The 24,996-nt window shown below is 42.0% G+C and overlaps 1 protein-coding gene across 1 annotated transcript in view; it reads right to left on the minus strand.

Moving 5' to 3' along the window:
• Positions 1–23,783, minus strand: part of LOC139766619 (A disintegrin and metalloproteinase with thrombospondin motifs adt-1-like) — a 44,458-nt gene extending 20,675 nt beyond the window's left edge. The window contains exons 1-8 of the mRNA XM_071695480.1: positions 23,664–23,783; positions 15,559–15,825; positions 10,884–11,029; positions 8,488–8,689; positions 4,928–5,093; positions 4,075–4,157; positions 3,397–3,546; positions 1,384–1,595 (exon numbers count right to left, since the gene is read on the minus strand). Of these exons, the coding sequence (XP_071551581.1) occupies positions 1,384–1,595; positions 3,397–3,546; positions 4,075–4,157; positions 4,928–5,093; positions 8,488–8,689; positions 10,884–11,029; positions 15,559–15,672 (1,073 nt within the window). The 5' untranslated portion in view covers positions 15,673–15,825; positions 23,664–23,783. The remainder of the gene's footprint in view (positions 1–1,383; positions 1,596–3,396; positions 3,547–4,074; positions 4,158–4,927; positions 5,094–8,487; positions 8,690–10,883; positions 11,030–15,558; positions 15,826–23,663) is intronic.
• Positions 23,784–24,996: the final 1,213 nt, after the last annotated feature.

Genomic DNA, 24,996 nt, shown 5'->3' on the forward strand with positions numbered 1-24,996 from the left:
TGTTGTGGTTCCCTCCGCTTACCGTGAGGGTATGTTACTGACTTTGTGTGTGGGGTTGTAAGTTACTGTGACCCCGTTGTTCTAGCCTCTCTGAAGTCTGATATGCTTAAGGACTAATAATAACTCAATAATTCCGTTATAAGCGACGAAAGCTGGACCTGAGAAGAAGAGAAACGCAGTATTGTGTGAGGGGAAATAGAAGGTTAAGAAGAGTGCAGGACAAAGGACGAGATAAGACTTGGATTACATCCGTCTCCTCCCGGGATGACGATACCCAGGCAACTGTTGCGACAGGCTTCTAAAATCTCAGCCAACAGTACAGTACCCTACACACCTCCAGCACATCGAATGAAAAAATAGATAGATCCCCACAGACACAGATGTCCTTCTCACCAAGTTTCAAAACAGTTTACTGGAAATTCAAGGAAATAATTATGGTTGTTATGACTGAGTTGAATAATGGACATCCTAGGAAGATAGTGTGATGAACCGAATCTATATCAGGTTGCTGACCATATCACTGAACTGTCCTGACCACCTTTAGCAACACGAGGGTGTGTTGCTCTTGCCTCCTTGACCTATGGCTCCATGGAATGTCAATTTTTGGTCTGTGATCTCCTGACCTTACACTGTTGACGTGACCTTTTACCACTCCTTCTGCCGACCCGGCACTTGTTTATTCCTGGCCTGTAAACATGAGTGACCTCTTGACCTATGGCCCCTTGATGGTTACTTCTTGGCCTACGACCTATGACATCTTCGCCCGTGAACTATGACCTCTTAACCGCCAGTTAGTAAAGTTCAGATACTTCGACAGAGCGATGGGGGTGGACTTCCCATGAGGAGGCTCCAGGTGTGAGGGAATACCTGTGCCACGGGGCTTGGGTGTTGCTGGCAGCCCCAGGGAAAGTGTCAGCATCTGTCTGTACCCACCTACAATGACAGCACTACAGAGGAAGAGAAACAGTTCGGGCCATATTAGAAAAATAATAGCAAGACACGCGGCAAGCGTGCGAACGGTATCCACCTGTCCAGCGAAAGAGACAGAACCGCCACACAGCTTTCGTCTGTCACACTTAGAAAAAGAAAGACGGAACATGACAAGTGTGCGGAAAGCAATTAGATAACTGTTGTGAAAGTATTCAAACAGTCCCGATGTAACAATATAACAAGGGAAGGAGACAAGGAATTCCCTTACAGCCATAGGAGAGAGAGAGAGAGAGAGAGAGAGAGAGAGAGAGAGAGAGAGAATATGTAACACGACAGACAGATGGACATTTATCCTGCAAATAAATTTTACTTATACTGTCAACGAGTCCTCATCGTAGCAGCCATTACCTACCAAACACAGCCAGTCAACCGGGAACGCCACAGAGTACCTACCCGGAGAGGTAAACGCCGATGTCCCAGTGCCTAGGACTGGAGTCCAGTGGGTCGTTGTTCCTGTGGCTGTATTTGCAGAAGGACTTGAGGAGAAGGACCCCATCGCCGTTGTGGGTGGGCAAGTCCTCCGGCTGCTGGTTCAAGAGCCGAAGGTGCGTGACGGTCAGATCCACACGTCGCCCGAGTGATGGGTGCCAGAACATCGTCTGCACCTGTTGGAGAGTCGCCTCGGGTTAGTATTACGTCTACAGATGACTCGCCTGAAGGACAGGGCTTCACCTCAGACAAGAAACATCTGGTAGTTAACACAATCCTTTTCTTACTGTCGTCAGTCAGACTCAAAGTCTTACAATCCTGTACTTTAATACATCAAATTCAACCTTAGGAGTTTATAAGGCATTCCATACACTATATTGTTCTAACTCCTCTACATATATTCATCATACATCTCGCATTCACTATACATATATAAGGTTTCATGTCTATGATTCTTAATCCCAGTCAAAAGTGTAATGTCCTTATCCCAAACATCCAACGTTTCTTAATGAAATCCGATGTGTTGAATACCCAAGATACTAAAAACTTGAGTTTGATATTTCAAAGGATTTGTTTTTCTGATTTGAAAATAAAATACACGAGTCATTCGAAATTCAAAATCTTGACAACGAAAAACAAAACCATTCTCTTAAAACATACACAAAACGTGAACTATATTTCAGGCTGTCTAGAAACCCATTCAGAAAAGTTTAATCTAAATTTTGAGACACCTGAACGATCTCCTACACTCAGGGAAAGATGGAAGGAGGAGCTGGAGAAATATGAGCAGCTTGTTCGTCGCGTCAGCAACAGGACTTAAAAAACTATTTCAATGTCTGGATTTGTGTTCAGGATCGTCGAGAAGAACATCCTGAACAGGAGACGTTCAGTATTATCAATCGATTACTTCGCCTGTGTTCACTGGTGGTTGTTAAGTGTTCGCTGGTGGTTGTTAAGTGTTCGCTGGTGGTAGTTATGTGTTCACTGGTGGTAGTTACGTGTTCACTGGTGGTAGTTACGTGTTCACTGGTGATAGTTAAGTGTTCGCTGGTGGTAGTTAAGTTCGTGGCAGCATCTTTACGTTTGATTTGATATGTTTATGAAGAACGTCTCACACGTGAGCGACTTGCTTGCTGGATGTTTTAGCGGGCTCTCCTCAGTCAGTCTTCACCTGCGTTTTGGTCAAATAACAACGCCACCCACTCATGTGGGACAGACGGGCTCACCTCGCTCAGTACTCATCACGGCCATTCTCAGTCTTTCATTTGAATACTTTATGTACGTGCGAGCGTTGTACCAGACATGTTATCAGTTTGGAAACAACCGCATTAGAAGACATTGATAACATAAATACTAACACTGAATCTTGATTAGATATTACGTATATGTTCTTGACGAATGCGCAATACCACGATCGCTCTTAGTCAATCATGGACTGAAAATGTTGCAGATCTTGATCATATGGACGCCACTGTTGTGGAAATCAAAGATAATCTTCGAGAGGAAACAACAGTTGGATGAATTTACAAGTGTCTTTACAGACAACAGAGGTAGATGAAATGGTTAACAGAAATGTGTGATGACCACACTTCACAGTCCACTTCCACTATCACAAACTGCCTCTAAAAGACCCAATGGTCTGTTGATTTTAGTTTTCTTTGGCGTTCACTTGTGATCCCATGATTTTCCTACACTGCTTAATCTTTCATCAGTCCCAGAAGGTGATCAAGAATACGTAAAAGATACTTCATTATATATGAAGTCCGCCCTTCTCCCAGCGGATCTCGAAGTCAGACACCAAACCTTTACTGCAAAGATGTTGAGATGGCTAGGCTGTAAGAGACAGAGATAGATAGATAGATAGATAGAGAGAGAGAGAGAGAGAGAGAGAGAGAGAGAGAGAGAGAGAGAGAGACTAATACGAAAGCCTATGGAGACCAGTAGCCCTAACTGCCGGCTCTGGTTCCTTGTACTTACGTTGTTGACAAGGCCAAGGACGAGGTCGACCAGTTCCTGGCTTGAGGACAGGTACTGGGAGAAGGCTCGAATGAGGGCCTGGTCCAGGAACAACCCCAGTTCGACCAGTAGCGGGTCTGCGTTCTTCTGGACACGCTTTACGTCCTCCTTCTGTGACATGGGGAGGTTATCTCTCTCTCTCTCTCTCTCTCTCTCTCTCTCTCTCTCTCTCTCTCTCTCTCTCTCTCTCTCTCTCTCTCTCTCTCTCTCTCTCTCTCTCTCTCTCTCTCTCTCTCTCAATAACTATGCAAATATGAAATTGAACTATAATTCCGTTTCATCCTATATATATATATATATATATATATATATATATATATATATATATATATATTATCATATAATTTCCTCGCACTCAACATCCACATTCACGAGAGACCAAATATGTAGTATGAATTATTAATTAGAAATTTCATAGTCTTTATTAACTGATCTAATTTTTTGGTCTTTCCTTCAGTACCGTTTGAGTCTATAATAACCTTAGTTTTGAAACAAAAAAAAAATCACTTTAAGCCAGATGACATTTTCTAATTTGTCCAAAAATCCTTTTTCACTGAATCGAGAGGCAAGTCCAATCAGTTTGTTAATTATGAACTCTGATCAAAACAGGTTTGTAACAGGTTAATTAATGTCACTCACCGTGGGGTCAGTCATGACCTGAATGATATCAGGCACCCTGATGGGCGGGGGAGGGTTGGCTGAGTGGCCACAGCTCACGTCATCTGATGGGTGACAACAAACAAGAGACCAGTAATTAATCAGTTGTTCTGTATGTTCCCCAGCGGGGGCTTTCTAGATACGAAGGTACGACCCTTGAGCACGACGGTACGACCCTTGACCACGACGGTACGACCCTTGAGCACGACAGTACGACTCTGAGTGCGGTGGGTACGTACGACCGCTTTACTTAAGATGTGATAATTTTGACCTGATCTTGCAGGGATAGAACCGGAGTCATGTTAGAGGTCGTATCGTCGTGATCAAGGGTCGTACTGTTGTGCTGTAGGGTCGTCCCGTCTTTCTCAAATGTCTAACCAAGAGTAAGTTAAGTATAGAGTGTAAACAAATGATAATTGATGGATTCAGGCCATCAGAAATGGCCTGAATCAATCACGCGAGACTGCAACACACACACACACACACACACACACACACACACACACACACACACACACACACACACACACACACACACACACACACACACAAACACACACACATACATACACTACTCATCCACCACCAACATTTTTCCACAACTCACACTCATCCATCACTTATTCTCACCCACCATCCGCACTTATCCAAAACCTACTCTTACCCATCATCTACTCTCACCCACCACCCACTCTCACTCACATATCATACTCACCCACCACACTCACTCTTACCGCCCACTCTCAATTGCCACCCATTCTCACCCTTCACTTACACTTACCCAACACCCACACTCACCCACCACCCCCTTTTCTCCAGCTCCCCCATCACCCACTGTGGCAGTCCTGGTCCAGGATGGCTGGTAAGGCGTATCGCTTGACGAGGTGAGTGTACTGCAGGGCGGCGTCGCCTCGCTTGTGAGCGGCGGGAGTGGGCGGGACGCGAGGTCCTGAGCGTGGTAGGAGCTCCACCATCTCCCTCTCCATCATGAGCATCACCCGCTGGGAGAGGAGATGGATCATGGGGTTAGAGAGATGCACAGAGTGGCACTGGGGGAGTGTGGGAAGAGGGGTTGGTACTATGGGAGTGTGGGAAGATGGGTTGGTTGTGGGGGAATGTGGGAGGCAGAAGATGGCATTGAGAAAGTGTGGTAGACTCAAACATACTCCTACATACCCAACAGTCGCACGCCCTAACACCCCATACACCTGTGGCTGCCATTTACCCACACACACACACACATACACACACACACACACACACACACACACACACACACACATACACACACGCACACACACGCACACACCAGCCTACAGACTCCCACATGAATTAAGATTTGCATTAGGTGAGGGGGGAGGGGGGGCTCAGAGGGTACATAACGAAGGGGAAAAAGGCAGAATGATTAGAAATTAGGGAAGGTCTGGAAATGCGCGCTTAGACGTCCTGGAGAACGTTGAAGACGGAGGGAGGGAGAGAGGGAGGAATTGCTCATACCATTAAGTGATGATGACACTGGGCAGAGAGGGGGAGAAGGGGCAGTTTCTGGGACTAGTGAGTAGACTCTGAACATGACGACTCATACAGGAGGAGAGGAGGAACCTGGGAAATCTAGAAGCCCAGGAGATTGACTGTTGCCAACGGTCACACAATCGTCATGTAAAGCAAAGGTTGTGTTAGTATCACATGGTCTAGCCAGACAGTGGGGGAAGCATGCAAACACCCCAGTTCTTACGAGTAGATACAGAAGTCATTTCTAAAGGAAGAAAAAAGCCAACAACGCGGTATAGGGTAAGAAGGTTAGGTTTTGAGGTCAGACTGGGAGGTTGACGACGTCGGATTGCACTGGACTCGCTTCTGTCAGTTTAGTTTGGTGAGTTCGAACCAACCCGGATATCTGTAAGAGCATTGCTCCACGCAAGGTACTTGAAACCGACTATGTTTATTTTGGTGAGACTTCTCGTGTTACGCTAACCATAGCGGACGAATTAGCTATATTAGTGGCGGCAATTCTTCGACGGTTTCTACTTTGATCATCACGACAGATAAAAATGATTTAAAAATCATTGACAGAAATAAGATTATTCGATATCATTATTCTCGCTTTCTCTGCTTTCTTTTATATTTCTTGATATAAGTTGAAAGAAAATTGCTGTGATCAGGGATCGCACTGTCGTTCTCAATATTTGTATGATCGTTCTCAAGTTGACGTCGCACCGTCGTGCTCAGGGATCGTACCATCGTGCTCAGGGATCGTACCGTCGTGCTCATGGGTCGTACCGTCGTGCTCAAGGGTCGTACCGTCGTGCTCAAGGGTCCTACCGTCGTACTCAAGGGCTGCATATACTATAGCACTCAAAGTTGTATCGTCATGTTTGAGGGTCGTACCACTGTGTTCAAGGCTTCGACCTTCGTTCTTAAGAGTTTAGAAAATAGGTCAGTTTATATCTTTATTTCCTCTCATCAAGTGATGTCTTCACTGATTGTTTATAAATTATATTCATCGTAGGAAAACTTTAAGTAATAATTAGTTTGGGAGATACTTTAAGTGATGTATCATATGTTAGTCGCTTTAGAATCCACATTATCAGATGATATGCACAATATCAAATGACGTTTACGCTTTATTGACTTTCCATATGAATAATTTATCGATGGGTTCCTTCATATTACAAAACTGCAGCGCAAATGTTCAATTTCGGAACCTGACGGAGAAACGGGTCCTTCACCCCACACTCTCCTGCCTCACATCTCTAACCTCCTCATTTCCTCACACGCCTCTCTCCCCTTCCTCACCTCCTCCTCCTCCTGGACTTACGGCTCCCTTCGCCAGAATTCACAACCATAAATTTGCAGAATATCTTCTCTGACATCTGATATACCAAGGGAAATTTTAACGTTTTTCCTTGAATGTTTATGTAAATACACCAAAACGCAATATGTTTGCTTTCATTTTTTTTTCCATCTGTGACATGACCTCTTCAGGGTTGGTAGATAAGTTTATAGACTACATGATTTTACAGAAACCTAAATTGTAAAGGGGTCGCCAACGTTGGGGTCAGGAGTTGTTCCACGGACAAGGTAATGTCTCACAAAAGAGCAGGTACATTCACTAACTGGGGGTGTTATATCCGATAGAGTGAGGCACAATGATTACCCATTTGTTTATTACGGGGAGAGAGAGAGAATTCTTCTGTAGTCAGGTCCCATCTCTTGAACTTTTACACTAATATGTAGCCTTTCAGATATTTGTACACCCATCATTCACAGGTTCTTCGTCTACATCACTTGCGAGTGAATATCTAGCAAAAGAACGGGTAAACATACCAACTGGAGCGGCTACATATCGAACAGCATAAGCGATTAACTCGAGATCTTGTAATCTCAACAGTGGGTGAGGTAGGAGTAAATATGCTCTGAACATCCTTAGTTTCTGTGTTCTGTAGTGTGAAGCAACGTCGGGCGGTGTCTGCTCGCGTCCCTCCAAGAATTAGCATCATTCAGGTCGACCAACTTTTCAACGGCACCTATTAACTTCGTTGCCGACAAGGAGAGTCAGTGTATCTGACTGGGATGATGCTTCTCAGCAGCGTGCTCAATGCTAACAAGGTGAGCAGTGAAGGCATGCGCTAAGTTACACAACCTTTTGAATAAAACGCTTGTTTTACATCGTCTCCCTCTTGTCCGTCTGTTTGATCCACTCACCAGCGTGACCTCCTGACCCCATTCTGCTAAGCTGTGGACAACAAACGGAGAAAAAAAAAAGCTAATATCAAATCATTATAGACTGATCCCTCCCAAATAGCCGCTTAACCCACCGAAGTGGAACACAGAATTGTACCAGGCCTTCAATCGGAAATCAGTATCGAAGTTTTGATAGAACAGACGGCGTATACAGTGGCTTTATCAAATATTTGACATTCCTTTTTTTCACCACTGACAAACTTTTATTAAGACAAGTATATTTTCTCTTGTGTCTTGAATCGTACTCGTAAAAACTCATGTATTATCACTAACTTTTGCGAATCAACGAGTGCTCGACGTAATGTACCACAGTATCCTAGCTAGGGATATGTGAGGCGGATATCCTGAGGTGAGGTGCTGGATGAAGTGGTGATATAGTGGGCCGGGGGAGGGAGGTCCTTTGCAAGAAAAGGGACGAAAGGGAATCCATTAGGATGATTATCTTATATGGATCCTCAGGAAGAAGTGGGTATGAGATCATTGGGTAAACGAAGGGTACCACTTAAGTATAGTGTCAGTACCACTACAAGTACGGTGTCAGTACCATGAGATAAATCAATATGTTAAGATATGGAAGATTCAAGAGATGGAACCCGGGAGGTTTACAACTCGTCCCTCCCATGTGTGTGGTAAGAGCTGGTCACAACTCACGGCTCCATCACTGTGACACAGAGAGACGGTGCCCGTTGGTCCCTCGTCGCCTTTGTGGGTAGGTCGGGCCAGGTAGAGGCATGGGCGTGGCTCCAAGGGCAGGTAGTCCCCCACCGCACCAAGCACGCTCACGCCCACGTGGGAGAGAGTAGCGCCGGGCGCAACCAACCAGGAGGAGGGCGTAAGGTGGAACTGATAGTGTCTGGAAAGATGGACGTGGGGTTAGACGTGTGGATGATTGTGACTGACCTGCTGTGATGGTGATGACGGTGGTGGGGGTTGGGGGAGGAGGATAAGATCCCAGTGTAGATGAGGAGGATGTCCATATGATGATGACGACATTATTCATGATGAGGATGATGATAGAAATGATGATGGGAAGGATGATAACAGTGGTGACGGTGATGGGAAGGATGATAACAGTGATGATGGTGATGGGAAGGATGATAACAGTGATGATGGTGATGGGAAGGATAATAACAGTGATGATGGTGATGGGAAGGATGATAACAGTGATGATGGTGATGGGAAGGATGATAACAGTGATGATGGTGATGGGAAGGATGATAACAGTGATGATGGTGATGGGAAGGATGATAACAGTGATGATGGTGATGGGAAGGATGATAACAGTGATGATGGTGATGGGAAGGATGATAACAGTGATGATGGTAATGGGAAGGATGATAACAGTGATGATGGTGATGGGAAGGATGATAACAGTGATGATGGTGATGGGAAGGATGATAACAGTGATGATTAAGAGTAGCGATGAATGATAACGGGAGGGATGGTGATGATAGCGGGGTAATAAGGGTGATTATAGTGGTAATGATGATTGTGATGATGAGTAAGATAATGACGAAGATGGATGATCATGATGGTGATAATGATAATGATTAGTGAGAATAGTGATGAAATATGAGTGTTCATGACTATCATTCTCATTCCCATTAATATTATGAATTTTTCTTAAGCATTAGTATTACTATGAGTAATAATAAAGACATGGAATATATATATATATATATATATATATATATATATATATATATATATATATATATATATATATATATATATATACATATATATATATATATATATATAATCACATCCAACATTGCAAACTTTATAGAAAACAGAGATATTCATGGCTAACCCAAGCAACAAATGTATTCTGGTTGCATGCAATTTTAATGATGGAAAAGTGCTTCCGCGTATACTAGGTATGACCATAACTACGTTGTCTCGTTTTAAACAGTGCATATTGTTTCGTTTTCTTTCCCAGTCTATAAAGATGGTTTGATAAGATTTGAAAAGTTCGGTGACGTTTCTGAAGCTTCTCCAAAAGGCTAATCATTTGTGTTATGTTATCTAGCGCGTCTAAAAGGTTTATACATCCACACAACTCATGAGATTTCGTGCTTTGATTTCCTGCATATCTGTTATACAGAGCCACTCAGTTCTACAGCAAACGTGAATATCTTTCGCGATCACAGTCTGATAAATAATACGTATTCGAACTCCTAGAATATAACGAAATTATTTGTTTGACAGCACATTATCGGGAAGTCCTCCTTGTATGAGGCTCCTATCATTTCAAAACTGCACTACAATCAGTAGCAGGGAAATGACGGGCTTCTTTGAGGTGAAAAGTTCTACGAGACTGTAGTCCCTTTTCGTCCACTGATGACGATTCAGCCTCCCCGAAATACATTTTCTTCTCGCGTTAAACCCACAAACACCGAGGGAGTTGCTAGTCCAGGAAGCATCATGGACCATGCTGGGTTACTGAGTCAAAAGGAAACGTAATTCAGTTTGTCAGAAACGCGGGACCACTGCTGAAAATTGCCAGAGAAAAAAAATCTCCATCAACTTTCGTCTGAGAACGTGTCAAACAAGCGCTCTGGACCAGACACCTACTTAATTTAAATCAATTTCTATCAAGTGCTCGGTTCTCTGAATATATATATATATATATATATATATATATATATATATATATATATATATATATATATATTTATATATATAAAGGGTCGAGACTATATGGTTGGTGTTATGACGTTAACCTTAACGACCCTAATTAAGTACTTGATAGGCCTAAGCCCCAAAGAACTCGAAATTAACTTATGTGCAGCAGCAGCAGCAGCAGCAGCAACATACTGGTAATGAAGTGGTTAGGTTAGGTTGTGTTGATGAAATTGGTGGACGTTGGAAACAACGCGTCCCATATGCTTCTAATAGGAATCTGAAATCGATGTTCGCACCGTTCACACGGTTTGTACTTCCCGCGGAAAACGAGTTGCTAGTGTTTGGAAGTATTTATGTAGCGTCTAAAGTGACTTTTATTTACATTCGTCATTTCAGCAGCTTCAGAGCGGGTTACTTACTTTTGTTCCATGGTGACCTTGAGCATGCTGTTTGGAGAGTTGCCCCTGATGTGGGCGTGGCCGTGGGAGTCTGACCCTGCATGGTCCCGGATCAGGGACACTTCAACCACCGCCTGGGACCATTCCTCCCGTAGCGATGGCACCCCCTGGAGATTATGGGGTTGTGGAAGGTGGCGGTGTGAGTGTGAGGGAGGAACACGAGAACTGGATAAGGATATAGAGTTACCTGTAGGCTACCAATGACAAGAACAGGAAACCAACTAGTTCCTCCTTCCTGATATGTATATTATATATATATATATATATATATATATATATATATATATATATATATATATATATATATATATATATATATATATATATATATATATATATATTCTAGCCCAGCCAGGTACCCATTTTATCGACCAATCCCTAAGGGAGGATGAACAGCTGGGTTGACTGTGGACCGACTGCTGCAACCAGAATTCGAACCTATGCACTCGGCCCCTAAGGAGCAGTTAAAGAATTCGAACCTATGCACTCGGCCCCTAGGGAGCAGTTAAAGCTTCACGGTCAGCGACGCTAACCGCTACGCCACAGAAGTGCACATGGGACTATAGTTATGGGAATATAATTCCATTCATTTATCTGTTCATTACATCATTCTTGCCTTATCTACTAAACTAACTGATCTAATTAATGTAGTTTGGACCATGAACAATACACCTTCAAAGCGCGTCAGAATACTTTATTTAGCGAGTGTCATACATACATATAAAAATCCTTACTTAGATAAAAACAGAGTAAAGAATGTGCCATTTTGAGAGTGGATTTCTCTTGAAAATTCACCTAAATAGAAAAAAATCTCGCGTGTATATATAAAAACGATATTTATAAAAAAGGCTAAACTTAGAAAATAGATGACATACAGTTTAAAATTTCAGGTCTGGCTGGTTGGAAATAAAGCTATGAATATTTTTCTTGTCCGTTGACTGGAGGGACGGGGGTCTAGGGGCTGGAGAACTCGTAAAGAGTTTATTGGAAAGTTTTTGGTAGCGTCGACTGAAGGAACAGGTTTTAGGTGTCAAAGAACTTGGGAGGGAGTTGGTGGAGGGTTCGGTGATCAAGTGAAGGTCAGAGAGAAAAACATGAGCGTGAGAGTTACCAAAGCTTAAGCCCAGGTGTCTTTGTATGGATGTATGTTCTGGGATTTAATTGCCATTGACTACCTATTGGTCAATTACCTTAAATTCGTTAAAAGAAAAAAATTCAATTTGTATTTGCTATAATCTAGATTCTCTAAATCAGTCATGTTCATAAAGCTGGAGATTTATAGCTCAGTATAGAGATCACAGCAAACGGTTTGGTGAAAAGAAAAGAGGTGGTGAAAGCCTTGCGTGAGATGGAGTGTGGCAAGGTGGCTGGAGTGGATTGGATAACGTTTGAATTTCCCGAAGAGGGTGACAGTGTTGTTGATTAGTTAATTGGGATTTTCTTTGTATGTATGGCTTAAGATGAGTGCCTGAGGACTGTCGGAATACTTGCATAGCATCATTATATAAAGACAAGAAAAACAAAAGTGAATGCTCCGATAACGAAGGTATGAGTTTGTTGAGTGTACCGGGTAAGTTGTATGGGCGAGTGGTGATTGAGAGGATGCTGGCATGCACAGGACATTACACTGAGGAAGAACAGTATGGATCCCAGGAGCAGTAGATGTGTGGACCCGTTCTTTATTTAGAAAAATCTCTGTGGGAAATAGAGAAACCGAACGATATGTATGTGGCATATATGGATCTGGAGAAGGCGTATGACAGGGTTTATAGAGATGCTTTGTAGATGGAGTTACAAATATATGGTGTAGGAAGAAAGCTACTTGAAGCAAAGAGTGTGTACAAATAGGTTCTAGGTAAAGATGGGTCTGCAACAAAGGTGTTTGATGTCACCATGGTTGTTCAACCTGTTTATAGACAGGGTTGAGAGAGAGGTAAACACTAGGTTCTGAAATTAATTGGGAGTAGGGGCCTGGGAAATAAGTCGGTTTCCTTTTTTTTTGCAGAGACACGGCAATGGTGGTAGTTTCGGGTGAGAAGCTGCAAAAACTGCTGTCTGAGTATGGAAAAATGTGTGAAAGGAGGTCGTTGAAAATTCATGTGAAAAAGAAAAAGGTATTGAGATTTAGCTGTGGGGAGAAACAGATTGATTATGGTGTGAGTTTGAAGAGAAAGAACCCGGAGGAAGTGGAGTACTTTTGATACTTAGAGTGAACATGGCGGCGAACAAAACCATAGGAGCTGAAGTGAGCCATAGGGTGTGTTAGGTGGCAAAGTCCTAGGTGTGTTGATGAGTGTTTGGAAAGGTCACTCTCTGGATGGGCAACGATGTGTATGTTTGATGGGATAGGAAACCTGAAGGTGCTGTGTGGACGCAAGTGTTTATGCCTCAGATGTAAAAACGTACGATGGATGTGTTGGAAATGAAAACTGATGTTTGAGGGCAATGTGTGGCGTGAGGAGGGTTGGTCGAGTTAAGAATTAGATGGTATGAGAGAGGTTTGGAAGTAAGGAAAGTATGTATGAGGGGCTGTAGAGGATGTGCTGAAATGGTTTAGACATAAGGAGAGGATGAGTGAGTAGGGACTGACTAATAGGGTATACATGTCAGACGTGGAGGGAACAAGGAGGCGTGGAAGACAGAGGAGGAGAGGGAAGGATGGAGTGAAAGATGCTCGAATGGGGGCGTCAACCTGTGTGAGGTGCGCATGGGATAGAGCGAATTGGAATGATTTTATATACAGGGATGGATGAGCTCTAAGTGAGCTGAACCAGGACATAAGAAGCGGTCAGGGGAGACCATAAAGAGATCTATGGGCTTATGGAAAAGTGGCTCTCTTCTCGGTACAGTATACATGACAGCTGGAGAGTAAGTTTGAACAAAAGAAGCTGTTTTCCATCTGTTCATAGCGCTACCTTGCTAGCGCAGGAAATTTTGCATATATGTAGCTAATCAAAATTATTTTAGATGAAATTTAAAGCAGCCTAGAGGAAGAGGGTTTAATAGATCAGATGTCAGATCCGTAGACCGCAGCTGCACGATTGCGTTTATCTGCACTTTCCCGCGTATTTCTTTAAGCATGATCTGAGTTTATGATTAATACCAATGACCCTGATACATTTGAACATTTGAATGTAGACTGTGATAAGTTTGCTTAATAGAAAATGCACTGGCCTTGTTTTGAACTCCTTACACCCCGAAATATAGAGATATTGATATAATATAAAAGTTTGTCCTACAAGTGAAATTGGTTTAGGTTCACGTCGTTTTCTTCCTCATTTCTAGAGAAAACTGGAGTCAGGAGTAGTTTAAGTTGATGGGGAAACTGTTTGATACTTTGGTTGCTGAAATTGATATTGGATGAGGAGATGGGATGGGACGTGAGAAATTGATTACTGGGAGGGTAGACGATGTGGGTGTGAGATGAAGGGAAAGGAGGTAGCCCGGTAGAACGCCGCAGGGGAAATCATCGAACCCTTAGGGACTGGGAGTGAAGTAAGCTGCGCAGCGGGATGGACGAGGGATAGAAATAGGCTGGGAAACGGGACTGAAGAAGGCTAGTAAGTGATTTGAGAAGATGCATAGAAGGAAAGTGAAAATGAATATAGAACAAGCTTAGAATCAGGGATAAAATAGGCTTTGATATGGATAGAAGACAAGGGAAAGGTTAGAATGGGATTGGGAAAGTGATCATATATGGGCTAGAAAAACAGAAGGAACTGTCCCTGAGTAAGGAGATCAGACTCACTGGCAGATAAGAGATAAAAGTGCTTTGGTAAAGTGAAAAAATAGGTTGGAATTAAGGTTAAAAAGCGGCAGGTAAAAATAGGGAAAGCGGAGAGATGGAGCGGGGAAGTGGGATGTGAGTATCTGGAAAAAAGGAAAGAGAATTAAAAGAAACAAAAGTAGGCAGGTGAAACGAAAAAAGAAAGGAAATGCTCTTGAGGAAGAAAAATGTATTTAAAAAATTGGAAAAAAGGAAAAATGTGAAAAGAGAGGGAGAGGGAGAGGTCTGGCGGTAAAATATCCATCTGGCAGAGATTTCGAAATGGAACACAAAAAGAAAATGGAAAGGGGATCAGCACCAGGCCAGGAGGAAGAGAGAATGACCCAAAACCCATGTGAATGATAACCTAGAGCCCTAGACCTTTGTGCTTGATGACCTATAGTCCTAGTGCCTTAGACCCTTCTCACTGATGACCTAGAGCCTTGAACCCTTGTGAATGACGACCAAGACCTATGTTAGTGTTAACCTACGGCCTTACCACTCTGCACCAGTAGGGCTGAAGAGGCTGCCTTAGGGGTAGAAGGAAATTGGCGGGAGCCAGACGCCCGAGGCGACTCAGGAACTATTAGAGTCCGACGGCTCCCGAAGGAGAAGGAATCAACTTACTCCGGCGCCGCTGAATTCAAAGGCCATGACTACAGCCATGTTTCGAGCGCTCCCTAAAGTTGCTGTCTATAAGAAATATTTCAAGGCCTTTAGTGTTTGTGGTTTTTCGAAGATAAGAAATGAAGAGAGTTGTATCTTTATCACAAGGAAGAGGATGTCAGTGAGAGGATGTATATGCGTAGGTGTATCTGCGGTGTAGCCCTAACCCAGAGAACTGGGAGGAAGGCCAGAGAGGACACTGACCTGATCTGCTGTGGGGTCAGTGTCGGAGACTGCCATCACGGTCACAAGGAGCACCAACCGGCCGAGGATGATCCCACACCACCGCCACCAGCCACCGCCGCTGCCGCCGTTCATCACGACGCTCACTACCACTCCTGTCGTCGGCTACGCCACCAGCTGTCGGTCGACCGACAACTGTGTCAGGTATTAGAGCCGCCAACTGCCTCACCCTCACCACCTCCTGCGTCAGGTCAGCCTGGCAACACTAACTGCCCTCACGCCGCCAGCCTGGAACGCAAGAGGTTAAATCCATTACAACACACACCCAACCCTGGTTGTTTATCTGATGCTGGTGTGTGTGTGTGTGTGTGTGTGTGTGTGTGTGTGTGTGTGTGTGTGTGTGTGTGTGTGTCCATACATATATGGAAGTAAAGACAGAGTACATATAATAAGGTTAAGAAACAAGGCAACACCAGTGTAAAACTCTCTCCCCGTAACAGAAAATAATGATCACACGCATACACACAAACCCAAGTTTTCATTACAGAACAAAACTAAAAACATTCTCATCCTTACTATTTTCCTCGTATAATGTTTCAAAATTTTGGTGAGTAAAGTTAACATTGTAGTTCCTGCAACAAGATTTGTAATACAAGTAGACGTCTGAGGCCTTGTTGATGCTGGAGACTTTTGGCCCAAAGACTGATATACATGCATTTGACACGAAGAGAAACTCTGGCATCCTTGTTCTTCTCACAAAGTTCACTGATTGATTGACGATTGAGTGAAGCGGATGATAGTAAGCCTGCGATAGCGGAAGAGGATTGTGGGGGAGGGGGGAAGGAGCGAAAGAAGCAAGAAAAAGATATACAGGTGGGAGCACCGCCTCGCCAGTTGCGGAACTAGCTAGTTTAGTAGTTAGGCATATAACGAAGTTTACTTTGGGGAAGCCTTGTTGACTCCTTGTGTTACTAGCAAGGCCATTCCAGCATATCAAGGTCCGTCCGGTAGACCCCATTCTGAGTCTTCTGTCGCGTATGGCGTTGGATATGTGAGTTGTTCACCAGAGATTATGGATGCGCGATGGTCTGGGTTACGATGGCAACACAGACGTTCCCCTGGACGTTTACGTTGATGGATCTTACTCTCACCGTATTAAGTAAGGTATTACCCTACAAGGTAACGAACACCATTTTCCGATAGATTGTAACATGGATCATGCAAGTCTCTCCCTCCCTAATACAAAGACAAATCATCTTCCTTTGTCCTCTCTCTAGCTTACCTCGGCCCTTCCATAAACTCGCACCCACACACTGTCCTATCAGGGAATCATCCTCGCGCACTCTATACCCCTGTCATTATATAATCCACCGAAATCACAGGGAGTAGGAAGACACATTCACAAAAGAGTCTCCGTTTTCTTTTGTCCTATTAACTAAATCAGTGAATGGGAAGGGAGACTTAGGTAAGTCTCTCTTCAGCAGCTTTTATATCATTTGTGTTTTGTCCAGACAGGGAACCCACACGCCATCAGGAGCACAATGACCTTCGCCTATTCACCATTCCCATCTGAAGGTCAGGTGGCCGTGAGCTTAGACCAGGAGTTCCAGCAAACTACCAGTGATTGTTATTGTACTTAACATCTGTATGTGTAATGTGTGTTAGTGTAGGAGAAACTCCTCACCTGTAGAGATAACATGTATGTGTGGGGAAGAAAGTTCACACTTGCCTGTGTGGCATGTTTAGGTGTCCAAACTACATCTTTGTTTAACATGCGTTGGTGCAGAAGCAACGCACCTCAATGTAGTGTGTGTTGGTAGAGGAGAAATCAGTCACTGCGAGAGAAGTTGGTGTACGTCTGTTTGTATATGTTCATATACACACTCATTTGAACTAGGGTGCTAATGAAGCCTCAGTGTACTAGTCCAAAAACGGTCACTTGGCTGTGTGTGCCATCTGCAACTTGCGTAACATGAATCTTGATAATCATAAATGAACAAAAGTCACCCCATATTCAACCACCTCAACAGAAACTTGTTTCATATATCAGCGTTCAATCATTATCCAAGGAAAGGTTATAGGAGTGATGGGTGGAAGGCACAGGTGGTCTCATTATAAATTCAAATCTCTTCTGAACGACGGAAGTGCGACACTGGTGCACCTGGTCGGATGGGTAATGTGACAGCGACCACTATATTCTTACCTTCTCACAGATATGCTAAACGACTTGAAATGGGGATCATACGGCGGTTCTCTAGGAAGTGACCACTTTCCTATGTGACCTTATTTTGATCTTTCCCCACCGATACGTAATTTCAAGAGACTAGTCTGGGTGTCTTCCTCAAGGATTACCTTTGTAGATATACATGGAGATATGCTGACGGTAAAACTGAAAACATTATAGAATGTGATCGTATGGCCGCTGAGGCTAAAATAGATATAATTTCGCCAGTCAACGGTAGAAAGAAGTAGTTACAGATTGACGAGAAGCGCTTAAAAACGCACAAGGATTTACGCGATAAAAAAAAAAGAAAACCCAAGAGTAATTATTTCCTTAGAAATATATATTCAACTCCCGCAATTGCGATATTACACAACCAAATCATATATATTTCCGGTCTTCACACGAACCGCCGACCGTTTTTGTATGATTTAGATAAGCCGGCGGCCAGTCAGCATGTTGCTGGATTTAATGGGTACCTACAGCTACAGGTCATTAGACCAGAACCGTAACAGACGTGAAAGCCAGCCAGTTCAGGTCAGAGGTGCCTGGCACATTGCACCAACCACCAACAAGCCCACATTATTTTAATTTCAAATTATTTTTATTAATGCTGATTCAGTGATAAATTCTTTTATCTATTCTCATAAGATATATAATTCTATCACTTAGATTTGCTTATTTATAAGTTTATTATATTTTCGTTTGAGTCGGCAATATTAGAAATCCTGGAGGTGTTGTTGTGAATAGTTTAAATGGACGTGTATTGTTTTGTAAACACTGACCAGAAAAAAAGACCGTAAAGTCTAATTTGAAACAAATATTAGTACCTTATGACATGCAAGAAAACCCGTCACAGTTTGGAGAAAGTGTCATGAAGATTCAGTGCATTGATGTGCAATGTGAAATCAAATTCATTGGACAGACGGCCACTGAGCCCAACTGCACCACTTCGCCATGCCGTAAGTGGAGTATTTATTTAATTTTGTGTGTCATATAACTGCTGACAATGTATGTTCCTCAGGCATTATTGTTAAGTTAGATATATGAACGAAATTATCTGGATAAATTATCAGGATCAACGTGTTTTTATATGAATCTAAAGGATTGCTGGCCATATACAAGTGACGTTGGGAACCAACACATACGTTGGACCTAAAAGTATCGTGGGAAAATTCTCGCAAGTAAACGTAAACCTAACCTGACCTCAATGATATATTGCAATACATGAGCACTTAAATTTTTCCTGGACCAGCAGAGTTACATTAGTAATCAACTGAAAGACAGTGCCATGTTGACGGATAATTATATACTGGAACGTTCGCTCAAAACACTCAGCTCTGATATATTCTAGCGTTTACAAATATTTACCTTATCCTGGAGCTTTACTTTCTGAACCTCAGTTATCGAACAGTGTATAATAAGTACCAGTAATTCGTGTTTTATAAAACTTTAGTATGTTAATGTCGTTGTTGTCGATATATATTTTGCTACGCACGTGTAAATTTTTGAGAGTTTAACTTCAAGTAGTAGCCGAATTGATTGTTGAACTATACCGGTATATTTCTTTCCAAACCTAACCTGGTGTCCGTCAGGTATGTTTGTAATTATAGCGAACTATATAAAGTACCTGGAACGTAAAGTTACTATCATCCAAATACTATTTCGATGCGTAGCTAAAATAGACATTTACCCTCAGTATAATGTATCCCGGCAACGTTATCTGTGTAAATACCTATGCATATTTGGCGACTGGCAACTCTGCCCTCCACATAGTTTATACGTGTTTCATGAAATGTTAACATTAGCCTTTTATTGTTTCATACACTATTGAATAATAGTTTGTGAAAGGTGATACCATACAGGTATGGTGTGCGTGCTCAGTTTTTTGCACCTCCAGGGAATGGATATTTACAGACGTATTTTCATGTATTCAGGGTAGAACACCTGTTAATGAATGTCTGCAAACATCAGTGCGAGATCTGATACCTTACGAAAGAAAAGGTGTATTGCCAAAATTAGAAGTTTTTGTCTAACAAATGCTGCATATGACGTTTGTGAATGACGTAATGTGGGTCACGCTAAGGAGTAAATGAACTGGTATTATTATCGAATAGTGTATGATGTTTTGGCATTTTTCAATGCTTGGTAGCTCACATAGCAATTGCGTTTTTCATGGAAGGAAGTTATGATATTTTCAGAAATCATTGCTTCTCTCCTATCTGGATATTGCTCCGGTCACAAAATAAAAAACAAAAATTCTCGATTGGTTAGATAAGGATTTGGTAGAATGGTGAAAAGTGGGCTCTTGTTTTGCAGTTTATAGTAAATTGTTCTGTTTAATCTCTCATTTTCCCTGCTCTTCATCATCCTCCCATGATTGACTGTTACTGAAGTCAGGAGTAGAATTTTGAATGGTACATATCATCCCGATCTAAAGAATTGAATTCCGAGAAGAAAAAGTATAATGATTCAAATCTGCCACCTCTAAGTGCACACCAGCACAGAATGTTTATTGATTTTGTTAAGTTACATCCATTATCTAGGAGGGTTTAAAGGTACAGTAGTCCTAGTGATGTTCTGTGGATGCGAAGCATAGCTAAGATATATAAGGATTTCCGGAGGAGGGTAGTGTTGGACGTGAAATGTTTGAGGACAGTATGTAGTGTGAGGTGGTTTGATCGAGTAAGTGATAAAAGGGTAAGAGAAAGGTTATTAATAATAAGAACATGGTTGAGAGAGCTGAAGAGGGTGTGCTGAAATGATTTAGACATGCAGGGAGAACGAGTGAGGAGAGGTTGACAATGAGATAATGTGTCGAAAGTGGAGCGGTTAAGGAGAAAGGGTAGACCAGACTGGAGATGGAAGGATGGAATGAAAAATGTTTTGATTGGTCGGGACCTGAATATGCAAGCAGTTGAAAGATGTGCACAGCATTAAGTGAATTAGAACGATGTGGTATACAGGGGGCGACATGTTGTCAGTGGAGTGAACTATGGCATGTGAAACGGCTGGGGGAAACCATGGAAAGGTCTGTGGGTCCTGGTTATGGATACGGGATTGAGCATGATTAGCTAGAGAATGGATGTGAGCGAATACAGCTTGTCTTCGTCTGTTTCTGGCGCTACGCCGCTAACGCGGGAAACGGCAGACGTGTGGAAAAAAAGAAAATACAATTGTTTTGATATTAAAGTGGTGATTTTCGATAATTTGATTTCATCTTTGAATCTAACCTATTCCTTCCAATAAGATCATGTGTTTGACGAAATTTGACTTACAGACTAAAGGAAATATAGGAAATATTTATTCATGCATCAGGAAAAAAACTGAAGCTAAGAGTTTAGTTTAGAGGATTCGGGGAAAAATGGGTTGATATCAAAAGAAAGGTAAGAAAAGCTTAGGTCTGCTACAGGTTGATACATAGAAATCATTATTGCAGGAACCTGTGGACCAAATCCGTGGGTTTCGGAAGAAGCGAAAGACGAATGAGCAAGCGGAACACAGCCGTGGTCCCTCAGTTACTTAGCCACGTAAAGGTAAGTTCCCTCAGTTTGCCCGAAAAGGTAAGTTGTTCAGGAATCCATTATATTCATACTAGGAAACCAGAACCTTACCTAAGATAGATAAGATGATGGTTTACTTTTGTTTAACCCAACCTATTCCCTATACTTCCAAGCCTTGCCTTGGTTTTAACATTCTCAGATTAATTAGTCGTATATGAATTACGCAGTGCTGTGTGTAATGGTTTGATGTACAGCACAATATCACTATATTCATAATGGCCTAGGAAGTGCTTTGGGATATTTTCGGTTGTTATCTACGATAATGAAGCAATTAAGTTTCATTCCAGTTTAGAAAGAAAAATTGGGGGGCTGAAAGTACAGATATGCGTCAAAATCCCAGTATAGTTCATACATCTTTTTTATACTTACTGTAATCTGCGGTCTAAATGTTATTTTAGGAAAATTGTCTTAAAATAAGTATGTTTTATATATTACATAATAACTCGCTGCTCACTGTTCGCCTTCTGTCAGTCCTAGAAAGCATTATAGAATATTTCGATTGTTATTTAAGATAAAGAAGCGTTTCAATAAGATTGACTTCAATTTTGCTGAAAGTTCTTTGTCCAGAAAGGTACCCCCACAGTTTTATTCGTTTTCCTGCACTAAATCTCAGGATGCGTCTCAATGTTCATGCTTAATAAGTTAATGGAGTCAATTTGTTGGTGAAGAACATTAAATCTGAAATTGATCTTTGATAGAATTACGTATGAAATATTATAATTAGCTTCATATCACTCTCTATCTGTTGGCCCTAGAAAGCATTATAGAATGTTTTCTGTCATTATCTTACGTAAGTAGACCTTTCATAAAGTTACATTTCCCCTATAAAAGAATGATGTAAAAAAGAAGTACTCGAGGCCAGATGTACTTCATGAATGCAATGGAAAGGACTTAGTGTGAATTCAGTTGTGAAATATCTAATTATAAATCACTTTATATTACTTTCTGTACGTTGGCTCTAAGACATAGTATAGAATGTTTTTGGTTATCATATTGGGTAAGTAGGCTTTTCATTGGGTTATATTTCAAATTAGGATACCATCAAGTAAACTTAGAGCCCACGCTTCCTGCTACTGAAAAGGAATTCTTCCTACATAGATACCACTGTTACGTTCCAGTTTCTACTCCATATCCAGCATGTTTGGTAACATACATTAGTCACCCAAGAAAGAGTCTTCGTTTTCTGTCATTCCCTTGTGCATATGTCGCTGTATAAACCGTTTTGTAAAACGACACGAAAGTACGTAACTTGCTTTCATCGTATGAATATACACTTTTTCCCTGCTTAATTTCATCACTTGACATAGTTCTCTATGTACAGTAACTGTCTGGTAGTTTACTGTCGTTTTATCACAAACTTATCCTTAACAGTTTCTTTATATATTAATTCTCTCTACACTCTTCATATGCTCTGCATGTTCTACGGCCCTTTAATGTTTTGATATACACCAAAGCACGGTGCAGTCAAATCAGTGAACATCGCTAGGACACATAACCATTGTCATGATAAACATTTACGACGAAAGATTCATTGGCAGATACTTTATGATTCTCCGTTAAGTGTATCTTTTTCTTCCGTTACCTGTGGGTGCGTCAGTAACCCGTATTGGTGTCTGGGCTGACGGTGTCCTCTGGTCAAGGTTATGTTAGTAGTTAAGAATTTATTAGAAAAGCAGAAGTTGTGGTTCCAAAAATTGGCGTGGTTGTAGGGGTGTATGATCTCATCACTTATGTTATTATGGTTATAAGTAGTATGTTAGTAAACATCAGGTGGTTTAAATGGCAGCTGCAGTGTTTATGATAGCTTGATTTATTGTTTGTGATTCGGGGTATTGTAACTTGTTATAGAAGTTATCATAGTGGGTTAAGTGGCTATTAGTGGGTTAGGTTTGATCCATTACATGTAAGTTAGCTTTCAACGGATAAATGATCACTAAGGCAGAACTCGCACCATATGCGTCATGTAAACAAATTGAAAATATTGGTGTTGAGGAAGTTATAATGAAATTCATACATTGTTCGGTATTTGGAAGACACTTTAGTGTAGTGATGGTGTAATAACTGCAATGACAGTTATGTCATTGTTAAATGATAAGGGTTGTAGTGGGGATACCATAGTTAATCTCGCTATCCAACGCTTTTCATGCTGTGTTAGGTTTAGTTTGGTAAGGGTAGCAAATCTTCAGGTGATCCGGGAGTGGTCGCGTTGTCAGTTGCTTTATATATTTATAGGTAATTTTCTCGACTGATTATGATTGTGTAATGTTTACGATGTCAGATAATCATCTTGTGTAAAGCACGCGGAACACCTGATCCTTCTCATCTAAGTTAGGCCCTCTCACCTGTTCCTCCAGTCAGCACCTGAAGTTTAGCCAGACACTCCACGAGGACGTCGACCTCGCACTACCTCTTGTGGTAAACTGGTCCGACACCGCCGTCCCTGATGCTTCATAAACACCCGTGACCTCACCCCTACCCACCCCAGACTCTCTACCCCCCACTGTACTCTCACTCTGCCTTCCCCTAATAATCCCCATCCTCCAACCCTCCCCCCATCCCCTCCCCATGAACGCTTTGGGAGATTAGGTGAACGAACGAACAGCTCTTAAGAGACATATAGTACAGTAGCCAGAAAGTTTAGACTAGGTCAGCTTAAGAATGTGTCTGGATAAACAAAAGACTGTAATGACAAATCAACATTACTGCTTTAACATCTTAATTTAGCCACTACCAACAATAATCTCCATATAAAAACAAGTCAGAAAAAGGGAGTCCCAACTGCTCCTTACGTTTCCCCTATGTGACGTCAAATTGCCCCACGTGGAAAGTAGGTTGGACTGCTTATTACACAGTATGCTGGTACTATTACAGTGATGCAGGTAATAACTATCGCAAGGCGAACGTGCCTGTACTTCTTGTCTACTGGCCACTCTGTCTTGTAACCATGCTCCTTTAGGCTAGGCTCCTGTGTTATGCTAAACCTGCTCGGCACCAGTCTCTCTCTCTCTCTCTCTCTCTCTCTCTCTCTCTCTCTCTCTCTCTCTCTCTCTCTCTCTCTCTCTCTCTCTCTCTCTCTTAAGCATCGAATAATGTCGATAAACATAAGTTTCCATGCTGAAGTTGTTTAAAATGTTTCATTGTGATCGTTGGCTTTAGACCCTGTTATGGGGGAGGTATAGAACGATAGGTTTCGAAGCGTCATTAAGGCTTGGCAGTTAACCATAGGTGTTTTAGACCCGTAACTTGATCGTGTGTAAGGAATATTCTAATTTCTACCAAAGCCAGTTTGATATTCTTCTGCCGCGGATTCCAAACATTTCCATGCATTTTAAATGAATGTTTCCATCGTTCGCCCCTTTAAAGTAACGGTTACACAATCGCCAAATCTGACGACTTGGAATATCGTAAACTTAAAATGGCTAAGCGGTAAGGGATATCTGAACCACGGTTTTAGCATACAGATTAGTAAGTGTTGCTTTAAAATGGAGACCGCAGCGTTGGACACAAATTAGTTAAGTAGATTTTTATGGGTACGTTTGATGGGCGTTGTGTGGACTGTGATTTAAACATTTCTTACTTAGCAGTTTGTACGTATTAAGTCCAACTAATTTCGGAATATTCTGTAGGATTTTAGGGTTAAATCAAACTTAGGGGGTTTGAGTATTTTAAAAACCT

The sequence above is a fragment of the Panulirus ornatus genome, chromosome 58 (assembly GCF_036320965.1).
Source record: "Panulirus ornatus isolate Po-2019 chromosome 58, ASM3632096v1, whole genome shotgun sequence".
In the NCBI taxonomy this organism is placed as follows: domain Eukaryota; kingdom Metazoa; phylum Arthropoda; class Malacostraca; order Decapoda; family Palinuridae; genus Panulirus; species Panulirus ornatus.